The sequence below is a fragment of the Myotis myotis genome, unplaced genomic scaffold (genome assembly GCF_014108235.1).
Source record: "Myotis myotis isolate mMyoMyo1 unplaced genomic scaffold, mMyoMyo1.p scaffold_m19_p_6, whole genome shotgun sequence".
In the NCBI taxonomy this organism is placed as follows: Eukaryota; Metazoa; Chordata; class Mammalia; order Chiroptera; family Vespertilionidae; genus Myotis; species Myotis myotis.
The window spans coordinates 1,052,293-1,071,192 of NW_023416368.1; the positions used below are offsets into that span (position 1 = coordinate 1,052,293).

The window sequence follows — 18,900 nt, forward strand, 5'->3', positions numbered from 1 at the left end:
GGCATGACTGGAACGTGTTGCCGGAGTGTGTTGGAGCCATGGGGGGGGGGGGGAGGCAGGAGCACAGTCCCTCCCTTTTACTGATGGCGGAAGCGAAGCTGACGCAGCCTGGGCCCTGGGGCAGCCCCGTTGACTTTTCTCTGGACACCTGTTCCCGGTCCATCCACATCCAACCCTGGAGCTGGCCGGATGGGGGCGGTCTGGCCCCTTCGCCTCCAGGCGCTATTCCTGCTTCGGAGCTCCCAGGGCCGGGTGAGGCTAGCCCTCCGCTGACCCCTTCCCCTTCCTGGGCTGGCCACCCCGCACTCCTAGCCGTGCCTCAAGGTCCCGCCCTCATCCCCTAGGAACACTGCAGATGGAACTAGAAATGAGGGCTGTGGCCTCCAGCAGAAACTCGTTTGCCTTTTGAAACGGGTCCACAGGCCACACACGGAATAGGGGCTACTCCTCGTGTTACAGAGGGGGACACGGAGGCCCGGAGGCCTGCCCAAAGCTGCCGCTGAAAGTCAGAGTCACACTTAGCATCAGGCAACCCAAGACCTGGGCTCTTTCTCCTTTTCCCGCTCAAAGGAGGTAAGAGACGCTGAAGGCGTTAAATTCACCCCTTGGCTGTTGTCACTGTGCGGCCTGGGCGTGGAGCACAGTCACACCCTAACATCGCCGCCATCATCTCAGGCCCGTTCTCATCCCCCATCTCCCAAACCGAGGCTCAGGCCCCGTGAAACACCAACTCCCCGGCTCCCAGCCGCACCCCCTCCACTGAGCTCCCGATCTAGGCGAGTCAAACCCTGCCAACCAGCAGCTGCCCTCACTCCTGGCAACAACCGAGTACAAATGCAAGACACGAACACAGCGCCGGGCCAGTCTGGCTCCGTTGGTGGAAGTCCTCCCGTCAACCCACAGGTCCCTGGTTCCATTCGGGTCAAGGCACGTGCCCTGCGAAGCAGGTGGCGAGCTCCGCCAGCAGGAGGCAGCCGCTCCATGATGCCCTCTCATCATGGATGTCTCTCTCTCTCCCTCTCCCTTCCTCTCTGAAATCAATAAAAATATGTGTATATATATATATATTTTTAAAAAAGATAACAAGTACAGGATACTCTTCCCGAAGGGTCCAAACCCGAGCCGGACGCGTCCATCACCTGGTCCCCGGCACCTTCCTGAGCAGCCCCGCCCCCGCCCCGCCCACTCCGGCCGTCCACCCACGTGACCCACGCTCGTTCCCCACGTCGAGGGGCGGGGCTTCTCCGCCCCCCCACCGTGACCATCAGAATGGGAAGAGCGGGGTTCCCCAGGCCGCGGGGTTCCCCGGGCAGGGTCGGTGAGAGCAGCTCTCACTTGTATGTTGCCTAGGAAGCCGAGGTTCTGGCCGTGTTCCGGCTCGGCTCGCCAGGACCCCCTTTTCTGTTTCGGAACCGTCCATCCTAGTGCTCGTCAGTAGACGAGTCTAAGGGCGGACACGCGCGGGGGGAGCTCAGGACAGTGCACGCGAGGCTGTCGCCGGCGGGGCGGCCATCCCAGCCAGGCAGGCACCGAGCTTGCGGGTTCCCTGCCACCGCTCCCCGAATTGTTTGCACGGTGCTGAGTCCTGGGCCGACTGCTGCGCCCCCCCTGCGGCGTCGCGAATGGTTGAGGCCGCCGCCGCGGCGCCCGACGGGAGGAGGAAGAGCGCGGCGCCATGTTGGGCGAGACCATCCTGTCCCTTCCCCGGAGGTGGGGACTGTCGTTCCCGGGAGTTTGCAGACGGGCCTGCGGGACTGCGGTGATCGCGGTTGAGCGCGCGCTCGCCGTGGGAGCCCCGCGCTGACCGCGGGTGGACACCCGGCTGCCCGCTGCGTCTCCCGGCCGCTCGGGGGGCGACAGGGTGCGGGAGCCCCCCCCGGCCTCGTGGGACGGCCCACCGCACGCACATGGCCCGGCCGGCGGCGCGGGGCGGCCTGGGAGAGTCGGAAGCGCGGTGAGGCGGCAGCGGCGGGCCCATGCAGGACGCGGAGAACGTGGCGGCGCCCGAGGCGGCCGAGGAGCGGGCCGAGCCCGCACAGCAGCAGCCGGCCGCCGAGCCGCCGGGAGAGGAGCCGCGGCCCGGGGCGCCCGGCGCGCAGGAGGCGGCGGACGGCGAGGACGAGGAGGCGGAGGCCGGGCCGGGCCCTGAAGTGCCCGTCGAGCCCGCGGCCGACGGGGAGGAGGCGGCCGGCGCGACCCCCGGCCCGTCCCCGCCGCCGCCCGAGGAGCCCGCCTCCCCCGCCGCCGCCCCGGCCGAGGACGAGGACGACGCCCCGGGGGAGCAGGCCCGGGACGCGGCGGCCGAGGCCCGGTCCGATGGGGCCGGCGGGGTGCAGGGCGGCCCCGCAGAGGACGCCGGCGCGGCCGAGAATGGCGACGCGGACGAGCCCTCGTTCAGCGACCCCGAGGACTTCGTGGACGACGTGAGCGAGGAAGGTGAGCGGCCCGCGCGGGGGAGGTTGGCTGTGATGTGAGGGCCTGGGCTCCCTCCTTGTCCCAGTAAGAGGGTGCCGGGTGGGGCAGCCTGGGGACCGGCCATCCTGCGGCGGGGCGGGCAGTGGGGCGAGCGGGGCGGGACCCGCGTGCCGCGCGGTCTGGGTGACAGCCCTCGCCGGCCGGTGTGGTGCCGCGGTCCCGCCACAGCTGTCCGAGCCGGAGCCCCCTCGGCGCCGAGTCCTCGGGTGGGACGGACGCCGTCTCCCCCGGGCTGCTGGCGGCTCTGCGGGCCGCGCGGGTGTTGAGCGCCGCCGGCTGCCCCCTCCTCCCCGATGAGCCGCAGCCCCGCCTGCACCCGCCTGCGGCCCGGCTCCCGACGGGCTGTGGGCAGCTCCCGCCACGGCCCTGCGCAGCCGGGAGCGCACGGTGGGCCCCGCGCACAGCGGGGAGGGCCAGCAGCTCGCGGCTCCGGGAGGGGTGCTGCCCGAGAGGAGATGCTGACGGCGGACTGGCGGTGCCGGAGCTTTGAGCTGTTGCATCTGCTCCCAGAGACGGAGGCAGAACCACAGAGAACCGCGGGCGAAATGAAGACGTGCGTGCAGGACCCGACGTGGACTGTCGGCTGTAAACGCGCTTCCGAGGGCTGTCTGTCGGCGCCGCCGTGTCCCCCCTATGGACAGCCGGTTCCGCCGGGAGGGCGCGTGTTGGGCCCGAGCAGGGCGCCCCCCGGCGGTTCTGCTGTAAATCGGTGCCCACGTGGGGCCTGTGGTGAGCCCTCAGGACGTCCTCCCACTCAGCACTTGTGCAGCCTCGTTCCCACGAGACCAACACGGGAGCCGTTTCCAGGACTCGGTGGGACCCCGGGTGCTGGAGCGCGAGGCCAGGCGGCTGGGCCTCCCTGTGGGAGCGCAGGGCACGGGCTTGAGCCGGAGTGACCTGCGAGTGCCGTCCGGGGCCAGCGCAGCAGCCTCCCCTTTCTCCCGGCCCCTTGTGGTCGGTTGCTCACGTGTGATTCGTATTTTGCAAGAAGAACTGTCCTGTGTGGGGAGCAGAGAGAGACGCCTTGGGCACCTTCTCTGGAAAAGGCAGTCTGGGGCGCGCCCTCTCCCAGCGCCCTGAGCGCCGCGCCCCTCGGGCTGGGACGGGCGTCTTCTCGCCAGCCTCCCTTTAGCGTCAGGTCTCCGCCGCTGCTGGGTCGGCCCGACGTGGTAAGGTTCTACCTCTAAGCGTCGCCCTTTTGCCCATTCAGTACCATTTGTATTTGTGTCTGCTGCTCAGCTTGGAGGATAGAGGGGGGTCCATGGCCCAGAGGACCCAGGTGTGCAGGCCGTGCGACGGAGGCCGTGTGTGTGTGGTGACTAGCCGCCTTGCCGTGTAGGGACAGGCGCTTAGAAAGAACACCTGTTCCCTAAGGACCGGACGGGGAAGGAGTCCGCTGTGGGCAGAAACGCTGACGCAGCCACGGGGAGCCTTGTAAACGCAGAGCAGGCTTAGCAGGCACCTAATTGCTGGAGCCCGAGCCTTAAGAGCCCAGATCGGACTCCCTCCTGTGGGGACGCGTCGCCAGGGTGTGACTCTAACCTGCCTCTCCCTTTGTTTCTCTTGGGTCTTAGTTTTTGTTTTTTATTTGAAATTTAAGTGGCAGTTCTTGTTTTTAGATAACATTTTCAATATTACAAAGGGTTGAAAGGAGTTAGAAATAGTTTATAGCAGGGCATGCTTCTTGAAATTAAGACTCCTTTTCGAGAGGCCTTTGAGCTTACTGAACATTTCAAACACAATGAAGAGAATCCATCTTAAATTCTGAGAATGAAATGCAGCAAAGAACATGTTCTATTTGGCATGTTGAAATTCTTTTTAAAAAATCCTCACTTGATATATTTCTCATTGATTCTAGAGAGAGGAAGGGAGGGAGGGAGAGAAACATCGATTGGTTGCCTCCTGTCTTTCGGATCTAACCTGCAACCTGGGTGTGTGCCCTGACCCAGAGCCCAACAGCCACCTTTCGTTGTGCGGGGTTCTGTGCCTCAACCACCTGGCCCACACCAGGTCGGCTGGTATGTGGAAATTCTTAAAAGTGTGATAAAGAAGGTAGAGTGGCCCTGGCCAGTTTGGCTCAGGGGATAGAGCGTCGGCCTGTGGACTGAAGGGTCCCAGGTTCGATTCTGGCCAGGGGCACATGCCCAGGTTGCGGGCTTGATCCCCAGTGTGGGGCGTGCAGGAGGAAGCTGATCCATGGTTCTCTCATCACTGATGTTTCTCTCCCTCTCTCCCTCTCCCTCCCTCTCTGAAATTAATAAAAAGGGAAGAAAAAAGCAGGGTGGCTCGCGGTTCCAGGGCACACCTGTGGTTGAGATGACCCGGGCTCGCGCTCGCTGGCTCGCGGCCTGGCTGAGACGGACGCGCTTTCGGCGTGTGCTGTGATGGTGGCTCTGCAGGTGTCTGTTCTCACCCAGTGCTTTGCCATTTCACAGCTCCCTAGACAAGCTAACGAATTTGTAGAATTTATTCAGAAAGGTGGGATTAGTACCTGTCTCAGCCCGAGTCCTCCGACAGAAAGGCTGTTGGGTAAGGAGCTGTTTGTCTCAGAGTGATGAGCCACGTCCAATGGCGGTGGGTTGGGGAGGCCTCCACAGCAGTCCCCGCCCACTCCTGGTTTTCTGATTCCCAGGAAAGGCCTTCCTCTCCGTGTGCCTTCTCATTACTAAAAGTCTTTTTCTGTTACATTCACTTGAAATCTTCCCTTATTGCCAGGAACCTGTTGACATGCCCGACTGTCCAAGGGAGTGTGAAGAGTTAAAACCTCCCACGTTCTTTCACGTGTAAATGTGAAGGGAGCGGGGGGGGGGGGGGGGAGGGCAGGCTTCCTCCTCAAGGTGCAGGCGTTAGATTCATCTCCCTGCTCGTTGGAAACGGGCCGAGTGCTAAGCTAACGTCTGAGCGTGTTGCTCGGTCAGTGAGTCACTGGACCTCTCTCTCTCTCGGACAGAGTTGCTGGGAGATGTGCTCAAGGACCGGCCCCAGGAGGCGGACGGGATCGACTCGGTGATCGTGGTGGACAACGTGCCTCAGGTGGGACCTGACCGGCTGGAGAAGCTCAAAAACGTCATCCACAAGATCTTCTCCAAGTTCGGGAAGATCACCAACGACTTCTACCCCGAGGAGGAGGGCAAGACGAAAGGGTGCGTGGGACTCAGGGTTCCTAAGTGTCCTCCCTCCTCCTGTGTCAGGCCCCCCCCCCCCCCCCCCCCCGCAGCCACCACCATGAGGCCAGTTCTCTGGCTCCGCCTCATCCCGGTGGGCGCTCACCTTCAGCTGGAGCTGCTGCAGCACGTGGTCCTGGGAGGTGTGTGCGCTTCGCTCCCGACAGGCCTCGGGCTGCTGAGCGCTCACAGAGTCAGAGCTTGGTGCTTCAAGCTGCTGTCAGAGCCATGGGCACACGGTTCACCCAGGGTAAAGGACCCAAGGACCTGGGAGCTGGCAGAATTCCAGGGAAATTTTACACGTGCAATTGCATTGATTGTAAGATGCGCTTTTTTTTTTCACGTTTTAACATCACAAATGGGGATATTTTTTATGGTTTAGGTGAAAGCGCTGTCATTGCTTATCAGCTTTTTTTTTTCTGGTGTTACTACTAATAAAATAGTGCCTTTTACAAATGGTAGCATAATAGGCAGTCCTGCAGTTTGCTTTTGAAATCCCATAGTGGGTTTTCTGTGTTGGTGACTGGAACTCTGGTTTCTTTATTTAAATGTTGTGGCTTCTGTACTCTCTCAGGACAGGTCATCTGCTTCCTATCAGTTGACTTCGAGTTTCCCAGTTACACAGTCTCCCATGTGTCCCCTTTTGAGCACGTGTGGTTGTTTCCTTGCTCTGGACCCAGGAGTGGGATTGGAGCAGTGGTTCTCAACCTTCCTCATGCCGCGACCCTTTAATACAGTTCCTCATGTTGTGGGGACCCCAACCATAACATTATTTTTGTTGCTGCTTCATCACTGTAATGTTGCTACTGTTATGCATCGTCATGTAAATATCTGATATGCTATATGTGTTTTCCGATGGTTGCGACCCACAGGTTGAGAACCACTGGATTGGGGGTTGCCGCTGGGCAGTGTCGGCGGGTGACCAGGTGGCCACCAGAGGAAGGAGTGTCTAGCCAGACGTTCTCTGCTGACATTTCATGTAAATGTCAGTCTTGGAGGGGAGAGGGGTGAGAAGGTGGTCAGGTCGGTGTGGTTGAGACTTTGGAAACTACCGAGCATCGCTTTAATTTACAAGGCGGTGGCCAAGCACAGCGACGCCCCTGGCGCTGTCTGCGGAGACAGGCGGAAGGACGCCTGCCGCACTTGTTTCTCGTGAGACACCCCCGGGAGCCTTTGTGATGCAGCCTGACGTAATATTTATGACTTTTTTCAATCATTCCAAATTCAGGGGGTGTTTTCGTTTTAAATTTTTATTGATTTTTAGAGAGAGAGGAAGGGAAAGGGAGAGAGAAACATCAGCGTGAGAGCTACATATCAGTCAGCTGCCTCCTGCATGCTCCTTGCTGGGGATCGAGCCTGCACCCCGGCATGTGCCCTGACCAGGAATGGAACCAGCAACTCTTGGTGCATGGGACGGCGCTCAACCGACTGAGCCGCCGGGGCCAGGGCCATGATCTTTATGACTTCAGGTTTTGTAACAACTTTATGAAATAGTTGACCTACAATAAACGTGCCCAGCTTTAAAGTGTATGCTTCCGCACATTTTGACACACACGTCCATGAAACCGTTACCACAGTCAAGCTAATGGACGTTTTGATGAATGAGGAGCTTCTGTTGGGATTTCATTCATGCTCAGGGAACTGCTCTGCCCGAGATCGGGCTGCCTCGGACATGGCAGGGGCATGGTCCCGGGTGCGTGCCATGTTTGCAGCTGTGGAGGTGTCGTGTGTATTGAGCACGAGCACGCTGATCTGAATGTCCACGCATTGCCTCTTTCTCGCTTCAGTTACATTTTCCTGGAGTACGCGTCTCCTGCCCATGCCCTGGATGCCGTGAAGAATGCCGACGGCTACAAGCTGGACAAGCAGCACACCTTCAGGGTCAACCTCTTCACCGATTTTGACAAGTGAGCTCAGGCTCGGGCCGTGTGAACCTGGACCTTCGCCCTGCGAATGGCCTGGGTCAGGGGGAGGGCTCTTGCCTTCTGGGTGGCTCCACCTGTGGTCACACCATGTAGGACCATTTCCCATCCCTGGCCCCTCACACTGGCCAGTAGCACCTCCTCACACAAGCACCCTCACCGGTTTTGCCAATAAAACCCGTCCTGCCCCTGCTCTGGGGTGGACAGCAGGGTGCAGTGCAGCAGGTCCTCAAACATGGCGTTGCCTTACATTGTTGATGAGCTGCCGTAGTCACTTACCATCAATTATGTCACTTAGTGGGTGTTGACTGAGGGCTGGCTGGACTGCCTGGGCGGGGATGGGGGGGCCGGGGGGGCTGCCGTGTGACTGTTACCGGACCATTTCTTCTTCTCCTCCAGGTATATGACCATCAGTGACGAATGGGACATCCCAGAGAAACAGCCTTTCAAAGACTTGGTATGTTGAATGGAATCGGGATCTAAGTACAGCGGGGCCTTGACTTACGAGTGTCGCGACTAACGAGTTTTTCGAGATACGAGCCGCCTCTCGGCCGATTTTTTGCTTTGAGTTGCGAGCTAAAATTCGGGTTGCGAGCCAGCTTCAGATACCCCACCGCTAGTTGGTGCAGCGAACGTCGCAGTGAATGCTACAACATCAGCCCAGCATCACGTGTCTCACTCGTTCACTTTAAGATTTGACATACGAGTAGTTTGAGTTATGAGCTCCATCACGGAACGAATTAAACTCGTAAGTCAAGGCCCCGCTGTAGTTGAAATGCTGGCCGGCCTCTTGGCTTGGGGTGGGGAGTTCCTGGGCAGTTGGAGATGCTGCCGGGATGTGTCCACCTCCAAGAGCAGTGTGACCAATGAGTGCTTTTCTCTCATAAAAACTGACATGTGACCCCGCCCTCGGTCTTCTTCCAGGGGAATCTGCGCTACTGGCTGGAGGAGGCGGAGTGCAGGGATCAGTACAGTGTGATCTTCGAGAGCGGAGACCGCACCTCCATATTCTGGAATGACGTGAAGGATCCCGTATCGATCGAGGAGAGAGCGGTGGGTGTTTGCTGCCACATGGGGAGGGAGCTGGGCACGAGAGCAGGGGAGGGGTCTTGGTCTCCGGGGCCCATCTAGGCGTGTGTGCTTGGCTGTGCTGTTGCGTTAATGGTGGCATTGCTTTCTCCACAGCGGTGGACCGAAACATACGTGCGCTGGTCTCCCAAGGGCACCTACCTGGCCACCTTCCATCAGCGAGGCATTGCTCTCTGGGGGGGAGAGAAATTCAAACAGATTCAGAGATTCAGCCACCAGGGGGTCCAGCTCATCGACTTCTCCCCTTGCGAAAGGTAAGCCCATGGGGAAGTGCATTGGCATCTGCTCCCTTCAGCTCTTGCTGGCCTCCTGCAGAGCCTTTGTGTTGTGCTGTGGTTTCACCCTTAGAAATGGCGGGAGGTCTGAGAACTCCTGGGTGCTCTGTGCCGAGCGCTCCAGGTCACGTGTGGTTTGGTTGCTTTGTCATTTTCTCTCCAAATAGATGAGCATAATGTTTTCATGAGCCTTTGGGAGTAAGTGGAAGGATCACGTCCCTCACCCCCGAGTCATTTGCTAGGAAAGGGAATGTTACACAGCCACATGCCGTCGTTAACGTCGGGAAATTTAACATCAATTACTGTTAGAACTTGATCCCTTGATCCAGTGATGTCCTTTGTAAAATTTCCCCCTTCGGTTCAGGATCTGGTCCAAGATCATGTATTTTGCAGATCATTTTCTTGTGAACGAACATCCCTCCTGTGTGTGATGGTCCGTGTAGCTTTGTGGGGGGAGTGGGTGGAACATGAGGACCTTGAAGGCCATGGTCCACAGCCACCCAGCATCCTCCTGGGTTGCAGGCTCGATCCCTAGTAGGGGGCATACCGGAGGCAGACAATGGAAGGGTCTCACTCATCAATGTTTCTTTCTCTCCTCTCTCTCTCAAATCAACAAAAACTTACTTTAAAGAAATAAAACGTGTCCCCCTCTGTTACAGATACCTGGTGACCTTCAGCCCCCTGATGGACACACAGGATGACCCCCAGGCCATCATCATCTGGGACACCCTTACCGGCCAGAAGAAGAGAGGCTTTCACTGTGAAAGCTCCGCTCATTGGCCAATTTTCAAGTAGGTGGACAGTGGGAGCCTGGCGACCTCGGGGGCTGCTCGTGGGCAGAGCCTGCACTGGTCTTCTTCTCGTCTCAGGTGGAGCCATGATGGTAAATTCTTTGCTCGGATGACCCTCGACACCCTCAGCATCTATGAGACTCCCGTGAGTGATGGACTGCGTTATCGCGGGATGAGCGGGCCGCTCGGGCGGGCTTTCCCTGGGCCCGGGCGTGGTGGAGCGGTGTGTCCTGGGCTGGTCGCTCTCTGCCAGCCCCCGTTGTGCTCGGAGGGTTGGGGCGGAGAGGTGGCTGGGAAACGTGGACGGTTTCAGGAGTTGTTGCCTCTGCTCATGCAAGCTCACATCGGAGCCTCCGCTTGCCTTTCTGTAAAAACACTGCGTTATTGAGACATTGGCCTGTTCAGTCACTTGTGGCCCTTGTTTTCCTGCAGTCCATGGGCCTCCTGGACAAGAAGAGCTTGAAGATCTCCGGCATCAAGTAAGTGGGGCTCCTCCAGCTGCTCCTCTCGCTCTGCGGCCCCGGCCCGGCCTGTGCCACCTGGGCGACATGCCCCTCCCCCGCACAGGGTGCCTCCTGGGCGACATGCCCCTCCCCCGCTCAGGGTGCCTCCTGGGCGACGTGCCCCTCCCCCACACAGGGTGCCTCCTGGGCGGCGTGCCCCTCCCCCGCTCAGGGTGCCTCCTGGGGGCCACACGGTGGAGCAGGGGCTCCATGTAGTGACAGGGCTCCGTGCTACGTGGTGTGGGGGGCGTTTGGTGAGTCGCAGCTCCTCTGTCAGAACGGCCTTTCCTTCCTCTGAAGCCTCCGGAGGGTTAGTGTCTGCCTTGAAGTGCCACGTGCCGGGTCAGGCTTCTTACTCCTTCCTTCCCTGCGTTCTTTTCTTGTTTTAAATAGGTTTTTATTGGTTTCGGAGAGGGATAGAGTAGAAACATCAATGATGAGAGAGAATCATTGATTGCCCACCTCCTGCATGCCCCCTACAGGGGATCTAGCCTGCAACCCAGGCATGTACCCTGACTGGGAATTGAACTGTGACCTCCTGGTTCATAGGTCAGTGCTCAACCACTGAGCCATGCTAGCTAGCCAGGCCCTTCTTACATTTTTGGGCAAAATTATGGCTTACATTGAAAATAAGGCCAGTACTTGGTTCTCGTAAACGCAGAAGTAAAGATGGTGCTCACAGCACGAACTCGCAGTCTCCCTCCAGCCGCGGCTCCTCCCTTGTTGCTGTGGTTTCCTCAGCTCCTGCCGGGTCCTTGTAAGGCACAGAGCCCGGCCCATCAGCCTCAAAGGGATGGAACCTGCTGGCAGCGCAGGGAGTGGTCGTGTGGGTGTGAGTCCTGGCAGAGGGGCTGTGGCACTGGGCGGCACTGTCAGCATCTCTTTCCTCCCTGGCAGAGAGTTTAGGGTCAGGGCTGCCACCGGATGAAAGGACTGACGGGTCCTAGAGCAGCACCAGGCAGTATGCTCCCACGAAGGGTTGCTGCTGGGCCTCCGAACGGCCAGTGAGCTCTGCCGTTGCCCCCGGTGACGGCGTCCTGGTGACGGCGGCTCCTTTGTCCCGCAGAGACTTTTCTTGGTCCCCTGGTGGTAACATCATAGCCTTTTGGGTGCCTGAAGACAAGGACATTCCCGCTCGGGTGACCCTGATGCAGCTGCCCAGCCGCCAGGAGATCCGGGTCAGGAACCTCTTCAACGTGGTGGACTGCAAGCTGCACTGGCAGAAGAACGGGGACTACCTGTGTGTGAAAGTGGACAGGACGCCCAAGGGCACCCAGGTGCGCGGGGCCGGGCGGTCCTGGGGGCAGGGCTGTGCCGGCTCGGGGTGTGGAGGTGCCAGTGGAGGCTTGGCTGGAGTTTGTGGGTTATCGTCAGGCCCACCTGATCCCAGGAGGAGTGTCCTTTATCCGTAAAACTGAGTGGGTGAGACACGCAGGTGGCTTAGAGTTCATGGGAACACAGCTGACGAACAGCATGGGTGTGGGTTGCGCGGTTCACTTACACGTGGGCCTTTCCCAGCCGATACCCAGTTGCCTTTGTCCCGGGTTTCACACCTGCAATCCCACCAACCGCAGGTCAGAAGCAGCGTTGGGAGGGGCTGTGGGCGCTGGTCCTCGCCTTCGCCCTAAGGGGCTTGAGCAGCCGGAGGCCCTGCAGCAGGCCCTGTGGGCCCTAGGGGACAGCTCGTTCTGTTTGGGGGACTCAGGTTAGATGTGGGTTTTTGACTGTGCGAGATGGGTGCCCCTAACCCAGCCGTGGGCAAACTATGGCCCGCGGGCCGGATCCGGCCCGTTTGAAATGAATAAAACTATTGAAATAAAAGACCATACCCTTTTATGTAATGATGTTTACTTTGAATTTATAGTAGTTCACACAAACACTCCATCCATGCTTTTGTTCCGGCCTCCGGTCCAGTTTAAGAACCCATTGTGGCCTCGAGTCAAAAAGTTTGCCCACCCCTGCCCTAACCTCTGCCTTGCTCATGGGCCAGCTGTTGATGCGGCTCCAGGCCCCGCCCTCTCCTCTGGAGGTGAAGGGAATATTGTTTCTCAGTGTTTTTAAGCACAAACAAGGGCCTGCTTGACTCGTTCTGCTTTTTGTTTGCATCATGATAGTGAGCTTCCCTACAGAGCTGCCTGCTTCCCTTCCCGTGGACGTATCCCTGCCCTTTACAGGGCTGTTTCATTGAGATACAATCCACGTCCCGTAACCCTCAGCCTTCCAGGGGCCAGTTCAGTGGCTTTCACCATTGTGCAACGCAGTCCCCACTGTCTCAATTCCAGAACATTTTCCTTGCCCCAGACAGGAAGTCCACCCCCGTTAGCAGCCACCCGCTCCCACTCCCTGACACCCTGCTCTGCCCCTCCCTCTTTCCGGATCTTCTGAGGGTGCATTGCAAGGGAGTGGACCGCACGGCGTGGCCTCTGGGTCTTGCTGCCTTCTCTGAGCGCGTGAAATCTTGCAGATGGGCTGCAGTGCAGATCCGTGGACGGTTTGCGTGTGATGTGACCTTTAGGGCAGTTCTTTGTAGTAGAGTCTGGGCCAGAGAGAGAGGGAGAGAGTCCAGTTCTCCCGAGACAGTCCCGTCCGGTGTCGATCAGCCACGGAGGGCCCTGTGTCATGACGAGGGTGTTGTGACCACTCCACTTGTCCTTTAAGTCTTCCTCACACCGGAGTCTCCACATTGTCACCCCCTTTCTTTAACAGGGTGTTGTCACGAATTTTGAAATTTTCCGAATGAGGGAAAAGCAGGTGCCTGTCGATGTGGTGGAAATGAAAGGCAAGTTCGTTGGGGCCCTTCATGCTGAGTGGCCTTGGGCTCACAGTGGCCTTGGGAACTGGTGTGCGTGCCTGGCTGGGGCGGGCACCAGGACAGGCTGCGACAGTGACCTGAGGGCGTGGGTCTCTGAGCTAGACACGCTGTACGTTCTGGAGTCTTGTCCTTTCCAGCTTCAGTCTCGTAACCTTTCCAGTGGCCGAGGGAGGCTGCCCCCGCCTTTCTCATCGCTGCGCCCCCAGCCAGCACAGGCGTGAGGGCTCTGGCGAGAACGGGGAGACAGGTCTTAGCCACGTTGGGCCGTTAGCTGCGGAGCTCATGACATCTGAGTTTCCGTTTGAGGACCTTCTTCGGACCCATGAGAACTGTGCAGGGGCCGTGCCTCTGCCTTTGGGTGGCAGTTCGCCTGCGTCCTCTTTTGTTTCTGTTTTGCTGGAGAGAGACAGGAAGGGGGAGGGGAAACACAAAGATAGGAGGACGTGTAAGACCCACCTCCTGCCCGGGGAGGAGGGCAGCCCTTCACGAGGCCCTGGGACCCTGCGTGCCACGGAGTGTAGGAGAGGACACGGCCACGGGCCACACAGCCCACGGTGGGCAGGCGGGCCTTTCCACCGGCCAGGAGGTGCACGGGCCAGCGAGCTGCAGTGGACGCCGCGCCGGTGCGCCTTCCATCTGCTGCTCGGTGGTGCTTTCAGTGCACGTGAGACCGGCTGTAACGGACCAGGTGCTGTCTCCTCACAGAGCCCATCATCGCCTTCGCCTGGGAGCCGAATGGGAGCAAGTTCGCGGTGCTGCACGGAGAGACCCCCCGGATATCCGTGTCCTTCTACCACGTGAAGAGCAACGGGAAGATCGAGCTCATCAGTAGGTGGCCGTGCCTGTCTTGTGTCTTGTAGGGGTGAGCCAGTCGGCATGTGGGGGACCTGCTGGGGCAGCTGCGCAGGCCTGAGCCCGCCGCTGGGAGACCCCTTGTGGTCACGTGGTTCCGTGGGCGTGTCACATCCATGGACAGGAGGAGCCTGCGTGGCTCCCTCACGCATCAGTGTCTACACTTCAGCTTCCTGCCCTGGCATTGAGTGGATAAGGCTGCTTTCTCTGAGCTTTGGGCACGTGCCAGTCCCTATCCCCTTGGTCCTGGCTGCACGCCGGCCCTTGTGCCTGCACCATGACTTCTCACAGCCGCTTCCTTCCTTTCAGAAATGTTTGACAAGCAGCAGGCCAACACTATTTTCTGGAGCCCCCAAGGACAGTTCGTGGTGCTGGCCGGTCTCAGGAGGTGGGTGTCCGCCTGATCCCCAAGCAGCGCTCTGTGGGCCGCCGCACAGACCTCGACCCCAGTCCCAGTCCCAGTCCCAGTCCACGCCCCCTGTGCTGGGTTCCGAGCGGTGATACCGCTGAATCCTTGAGCTCTGGAGTTCTCATGTGCGTGGCCATCCCGGCCTTGGTGCGTGGGGCAGATGGGTGCACAGTGTTGGTGCACGCTCCGGACTGGGCCCCCTCAGCGCCCTGCCCATGCTCCAGCGGCTGTCCCCGCTGTGGTTCCGGAGGCTCGTCACACACCGCTGGCCTGCTCTATGAAATGTGCCGCAAACACAGGCTGGTCCTGTGCCCGGCAGCCTTCAGCAGCATCCTTATCTCTGTTATGTCCACGCTAACAGCCCGGCAGTGGTTAGGGGACGCCCTGGACCCTCACCCGGGGCCTCCACGGGCCCTGGAACCCGGGGGAACTGCGTGGGAGGCTCCCGGTGAGGACATCTGTCTGTCTGTCTGTCTCACCAGCATGAACGGCGCCCTGGCGTTCGTGGACACATCGGACTGCACCGTCATGAACATTGCAGAGCACTACATGGCCTCCGACGTGGAGTGGGACCCGACTGGGCGCTACGTGGTCACCTCTGTGTCCTGGTGGAGCCACAAGGTATGGGGACCTAGCCGCCTACTGTGAGACCGAGTGGTGCTGGGCTGGTGGCTGACTCCTCAGGTGGGCGGGCATTGCTACTGATTCCGCGGTTCATTGAGCCTTTGGGCCCAGCTCCAGCTGCCTCCGTGTAGAAGCTTCTCACTCATGAGAGGGCTGTGTTCCAGTCAGTACTGTAGTGGGCAGTGCCCACCAATCAGCATGGCTCGGCCTCGCCCACCTGCACGTGTGGGCAGCACTCACACGGCCTGACGTGGGCAGTGGCCACCGTCCAGCGTCAGAGAGGAGCATGCTGGGCGCACTAGCCCTGGGATGGTCCAGAGCTTGAAACTCGGTTTCCCCCGAGTGCACGTCACTTCCGCACCGTGACGCTCGGGCCGTCTGTACCTGACCAGAGCGCCTGAGGCATCAGCCTTTTCCATAAAAGGTGCCGGTCCTGGTCACGCTCTCCCGGGTCAGGCTCCGTCTTCCTTGTAACAGCCGGGTCTCCGGTCTGCAGCCTCCCCTGTGGTTGGGCATTCCCCTGGGCCACTTGCTGTGGGGTGCGCGTGGAGGGCGTGTCCCGGGGTGCTTGTGTGCTCCCAGCAGTTGCTTCTCTCCCAAGCAGTTTTTTTTTTTTAAATATATTTTACTGATTTTTTTACAGAGAGGAAGGGAGAGGGACAGAGAGTTAGAAACATCGATGAGAGAGAAACATCAATCAGCTGCCTCCTGCACAACCCCCACTGGGGATATGCCTGCAACCAAGGCACATGCCCTTGACTGGAACCGAACCTGGGACCCTTCAGTCCGCAGGCTGACAGTATCCGCTGAGCCAAAGCGGTGAGGGCTCTCCCAAGCAGTTTTTGGTTTGGACCATCGTCGTCTGGTCACCCAGCTTGTGGTCAAATTCAGGTGATTCTGTTGAGTGAAGTCATGAACTTTCAGGACCACGGGCTTGGTCAACACGCTGCAAAGCAGTGTCTTTATATCCCGACCAGGACCGTGGCTGTGCCCCCTGTCGGCTCAGCAGGCCGCCTCGGCACGCGGTTAAATGGGACGGCTCCGCAGCTGCCTGACAGGGTTGCAGCAGAGGGAGGTACGCATGGTACCAGGTACCGTGTCCCCAGGTACCACCAGCAAAGGCACACCATCTGCCTGCAGACCAGTGTGGAGTGGGATAGGCTTTTAAAAAAAATACTTATTTTTGTTGTTTTCAGACAGAAGGGGGAGAGAGAAACATTAAGAGAGAATCACGGATCTGCTGCCTCCTGCACATCCCCCACTGGGGATCGAGCCCATAACCCGGGCACGTGCCCTGACTGGGAATCGAACCGTGACCTCCTGGGTCATGAGTTGACGCTCAACCACTGCGCCACACCGCCCGGGCCTGGAGTGAGGTGGGTGTGTGGCTCTGGCGCCACCGTGGACCCGGTCCCTGGGGTAGCAGAACCGCCTTCCTCTTGTAGGTGGACAATGCGTACTGGCTGTGGACCTTCCAGGGCCGCCTCCTGCAGAAGAACAACAAGGACCGCTTCTGCCAGCTGCTGTGGAGGCCCCGGCCCCCCACGCTCCTGAGCCAGGACCAGATCAAGGTCTGCTCTCCAGCGGGTTATGGCGGGCGAGGGGGACGCTGGGAAGGGATGCCCCAGCAGGAACCGCCGAGGGGGAGAGCAGTTGAGGGCAGTCACTGGAGCTTCAGGAGCCGCAGGCCCGTCAGCACCCCTCTAGGACACGGGCGTGAACTGTGCCCACTTCCCCACGGGGCTCACGTCGCATGGGGAGCTCTGCAGTGGGTGAGGGTGTGAGGACAAGGCTGAGGGTCGGAGCCCGGGAAGGGAGGATGGGCCCACTGCTGCGAGACCCGAGAACCAACGCCCAGCCACGCGGAGTGCCTGGAGGCTGTGCCCGTCGGTCGCTGGGCGTCATTCCATGTTGGCAGTGTGGAAGGTGCATTTGTGGGTCTTGCTTTGTGTACGTAAGTCCTAAGGGACCCGTCTTTGTTTCAGCAAATTAGAAAAGATCTGAAGAAATACTCCAAGATCTTCGAACAGAAGGATCGTCTGAGCCAGTCCAAAGCCTCGAAGGTCAGTGTGGTCCTTGGACTGAGAAAGGCCACAGATGGCCGCCGTCTCTCATGGCAGAGCGGGGCCAGTGTCTGGCTTGGGGGTCCCCCCTGGGCAGTCACTTCTCCATGGAAGGTGCTCCCTGTGCCGCCTGCAGGTTGGGGCAGGGCCCAGGCCTGTGACCCTCTTGGCAACTGGCTTTCAGATACAGAAGTTGTGGGGTGGGGCAGTTGGGAGGAGAGAAGGAAGGAGCACCCCACCACTCCTGTCCTGGCGGGCCCTTTAAGGGACGTTTCCCTGTGTCGTCTGGCGGCTGCTGCTGACACAACCCTCCTGGTGCAGCAAGGTCGGGAGGGTGCTGGGTGCAGTGCCCGCTCTAACCCCGCCCTGCCCGGCCCCACCCCTAGGAACTGGTGGAGAGGCGGCGCACCATGATGGAGGACTTCCGGAAGTACCGGAAAATGGCCCAGGAGCTGTACATGGAGCAGAAAAACGAGCGTCTGGAATTGCGAGGAGGTAACTGAGCGGGATCTGCTTCTAGAGCTGGTGTTTGTTCAGCCGTTTTCTCTTGGCGTCTATGCTCCCTCACGGTCTTCTCAGCACACCTGTGTGTCACGTTCTCATCAGCCAAGGTCTGGTCTGAGCTGCCTTCCCACCCACCGTGCCCGCGGCCTCGGCGAGGGCCTGTGGTCCGTGCCGCCTGGCTGTGTGCATGCTGAGGCTGCGGCCGGCGCCGCCCGCCCCTCTGTCACCCTTCTGTCCCTCCTCTAGGCGTGGACACCGACGAGCTGGACAGCAATGTGGATGACTGGGAGGAGGAGACCATCGAGTTCTTTGTCACGGAGGAGATCATCCCCCTGGGGAGTCAGGAGTGACCGACCGCACTGTGGTAAGACTCCCCCGGCAGCTGCCTCCGGCTGGCCCGCAGGTTAGCCAGTGTCTCGTTCAGGGTGACGCAGGAAAGCCCATTTCACCTCTCAGGTCAGTGAGGTCCTTGCTGTGCGCTGTGACGTTGAGATGGAGCTCCAGGGCGGGGCTGGCCAGTGTGGGGGAAGGGCCTCCAGTGCCAGTCCCTGGTGGGTCTGAGATGAGAGCCCTCGGAGCCCCGTCGAGTGTGGCAGGGACTCGGGTGCTGCCATGACGACTGGCCTAGAGGCCTTGCAGCTGGGAGCTGTGGGTCAGGGGAGGGACTGGGGTCCAGGCAGTGCTGCCCCAGACGGGGGAGTGACTGGTCATCCTCGGACGGCTCCACCGGCGAGACTGCTGCTCACAGCCGGCGCCAGGCTGAGGGCTGGAGCTGGGCGGCTGGAGCTGCCCCTGACGTGGGCCTGTGCGTGCAGGACAGAGGGTCAGCCGTGTCCCCTCGTTGCAGCACCACCTCGTGCCGGAGCTAGGCGTCTCTGTGCTTCCTGCTCTGACGCGCCCCGGGAGCCGTCTCCAGAGCTGTGCCTTCACCCTGGTGTCCAGCGGGCGCCTCGAGGCACTGCTTCCAGCCTTTCCTGTGGTTCCTGAGTCACCGCGTGCTTGTCGCTGAGACTCCCGTGGGAGCTGCCGCTGGGCCTCCTGCTGCACCACCAGGCGACGATCCCCTCGGCCTCCTGTGGGGACTCTGCCCGGGGCCTGGACAGCAGCTGGGAGCAGTGCACCCTGTGTCCCTGTGCGGGGGCACCCAGTGCCTGGTCTCGCGTCCAGGCTGTGGCAGGTTCTCAATGGAAATAAAAGCAAACCTGTACGAACAAGTTGTCTTCTTTGTCGTTAAACGTAGGTAGCGACCGTGATCTGGTGCCTCTCCCTGCCCCTGTGGGGCTCGGTCCCTCGGTCACGTGCTCGCGTGCAGGCGTGGCAGGCTGGGGGGCACCCCGTGGTGGGGTCCTGCTGTGCCGCTGAGCTCTGGGTTGTAACTGTCTCCGCGTTCTCCATGCCTGTCATTCCCGGACGTGAA

At 60.0% G+C, this 18,900-nt stretch overlaps 1 protein-coding gene across 1 annotated transcript; it reads left to right on the forward strand.

Annotated features, from left to right (window-relative positions):
* Positions 1-1,284: 1,284 nt before the first annotated feature.
* Positions 1,285-18,697, forward strand: EIF3B (eukaryotic translation initiation factor 3 subunit B). The gene is made up of 19 exons (XM_036313258.1): positions 1,285-2,436; positions 5,426-5,618; positions 7,427-7,546; positions 7,961-8,018; positions 8,486-8,614; positions 8,747-8,904; positions 9,585-9,716; positions 9,795-9,861; positions 10,149-10,195; positions 11,286-11,496; positions 12,926-12,998; positions 13,737-13,859; positions 14,193-14,271; positions 14,775-14,913; positions 16,362-16,487; positions 16,902-16,979; positions 17,366-17,474; positions 17,730-17,847; positions 18,331-18,697. Exons 1-18 carry the CDS (start codon positions 1,977-1,979, stop codon positions 17,831-17,833), a joined length of 2,406 nt encoding a protein of 801 aa, XP_036169151.1. The 5' UTR covers positions 1,285-1,976; the 3' UTR covers positions 17,834-17,847; positions 18,331-18,697.
* The last annotated feature ends 203 nt before the right edge of the window (positions 18,698-18,900 follow it).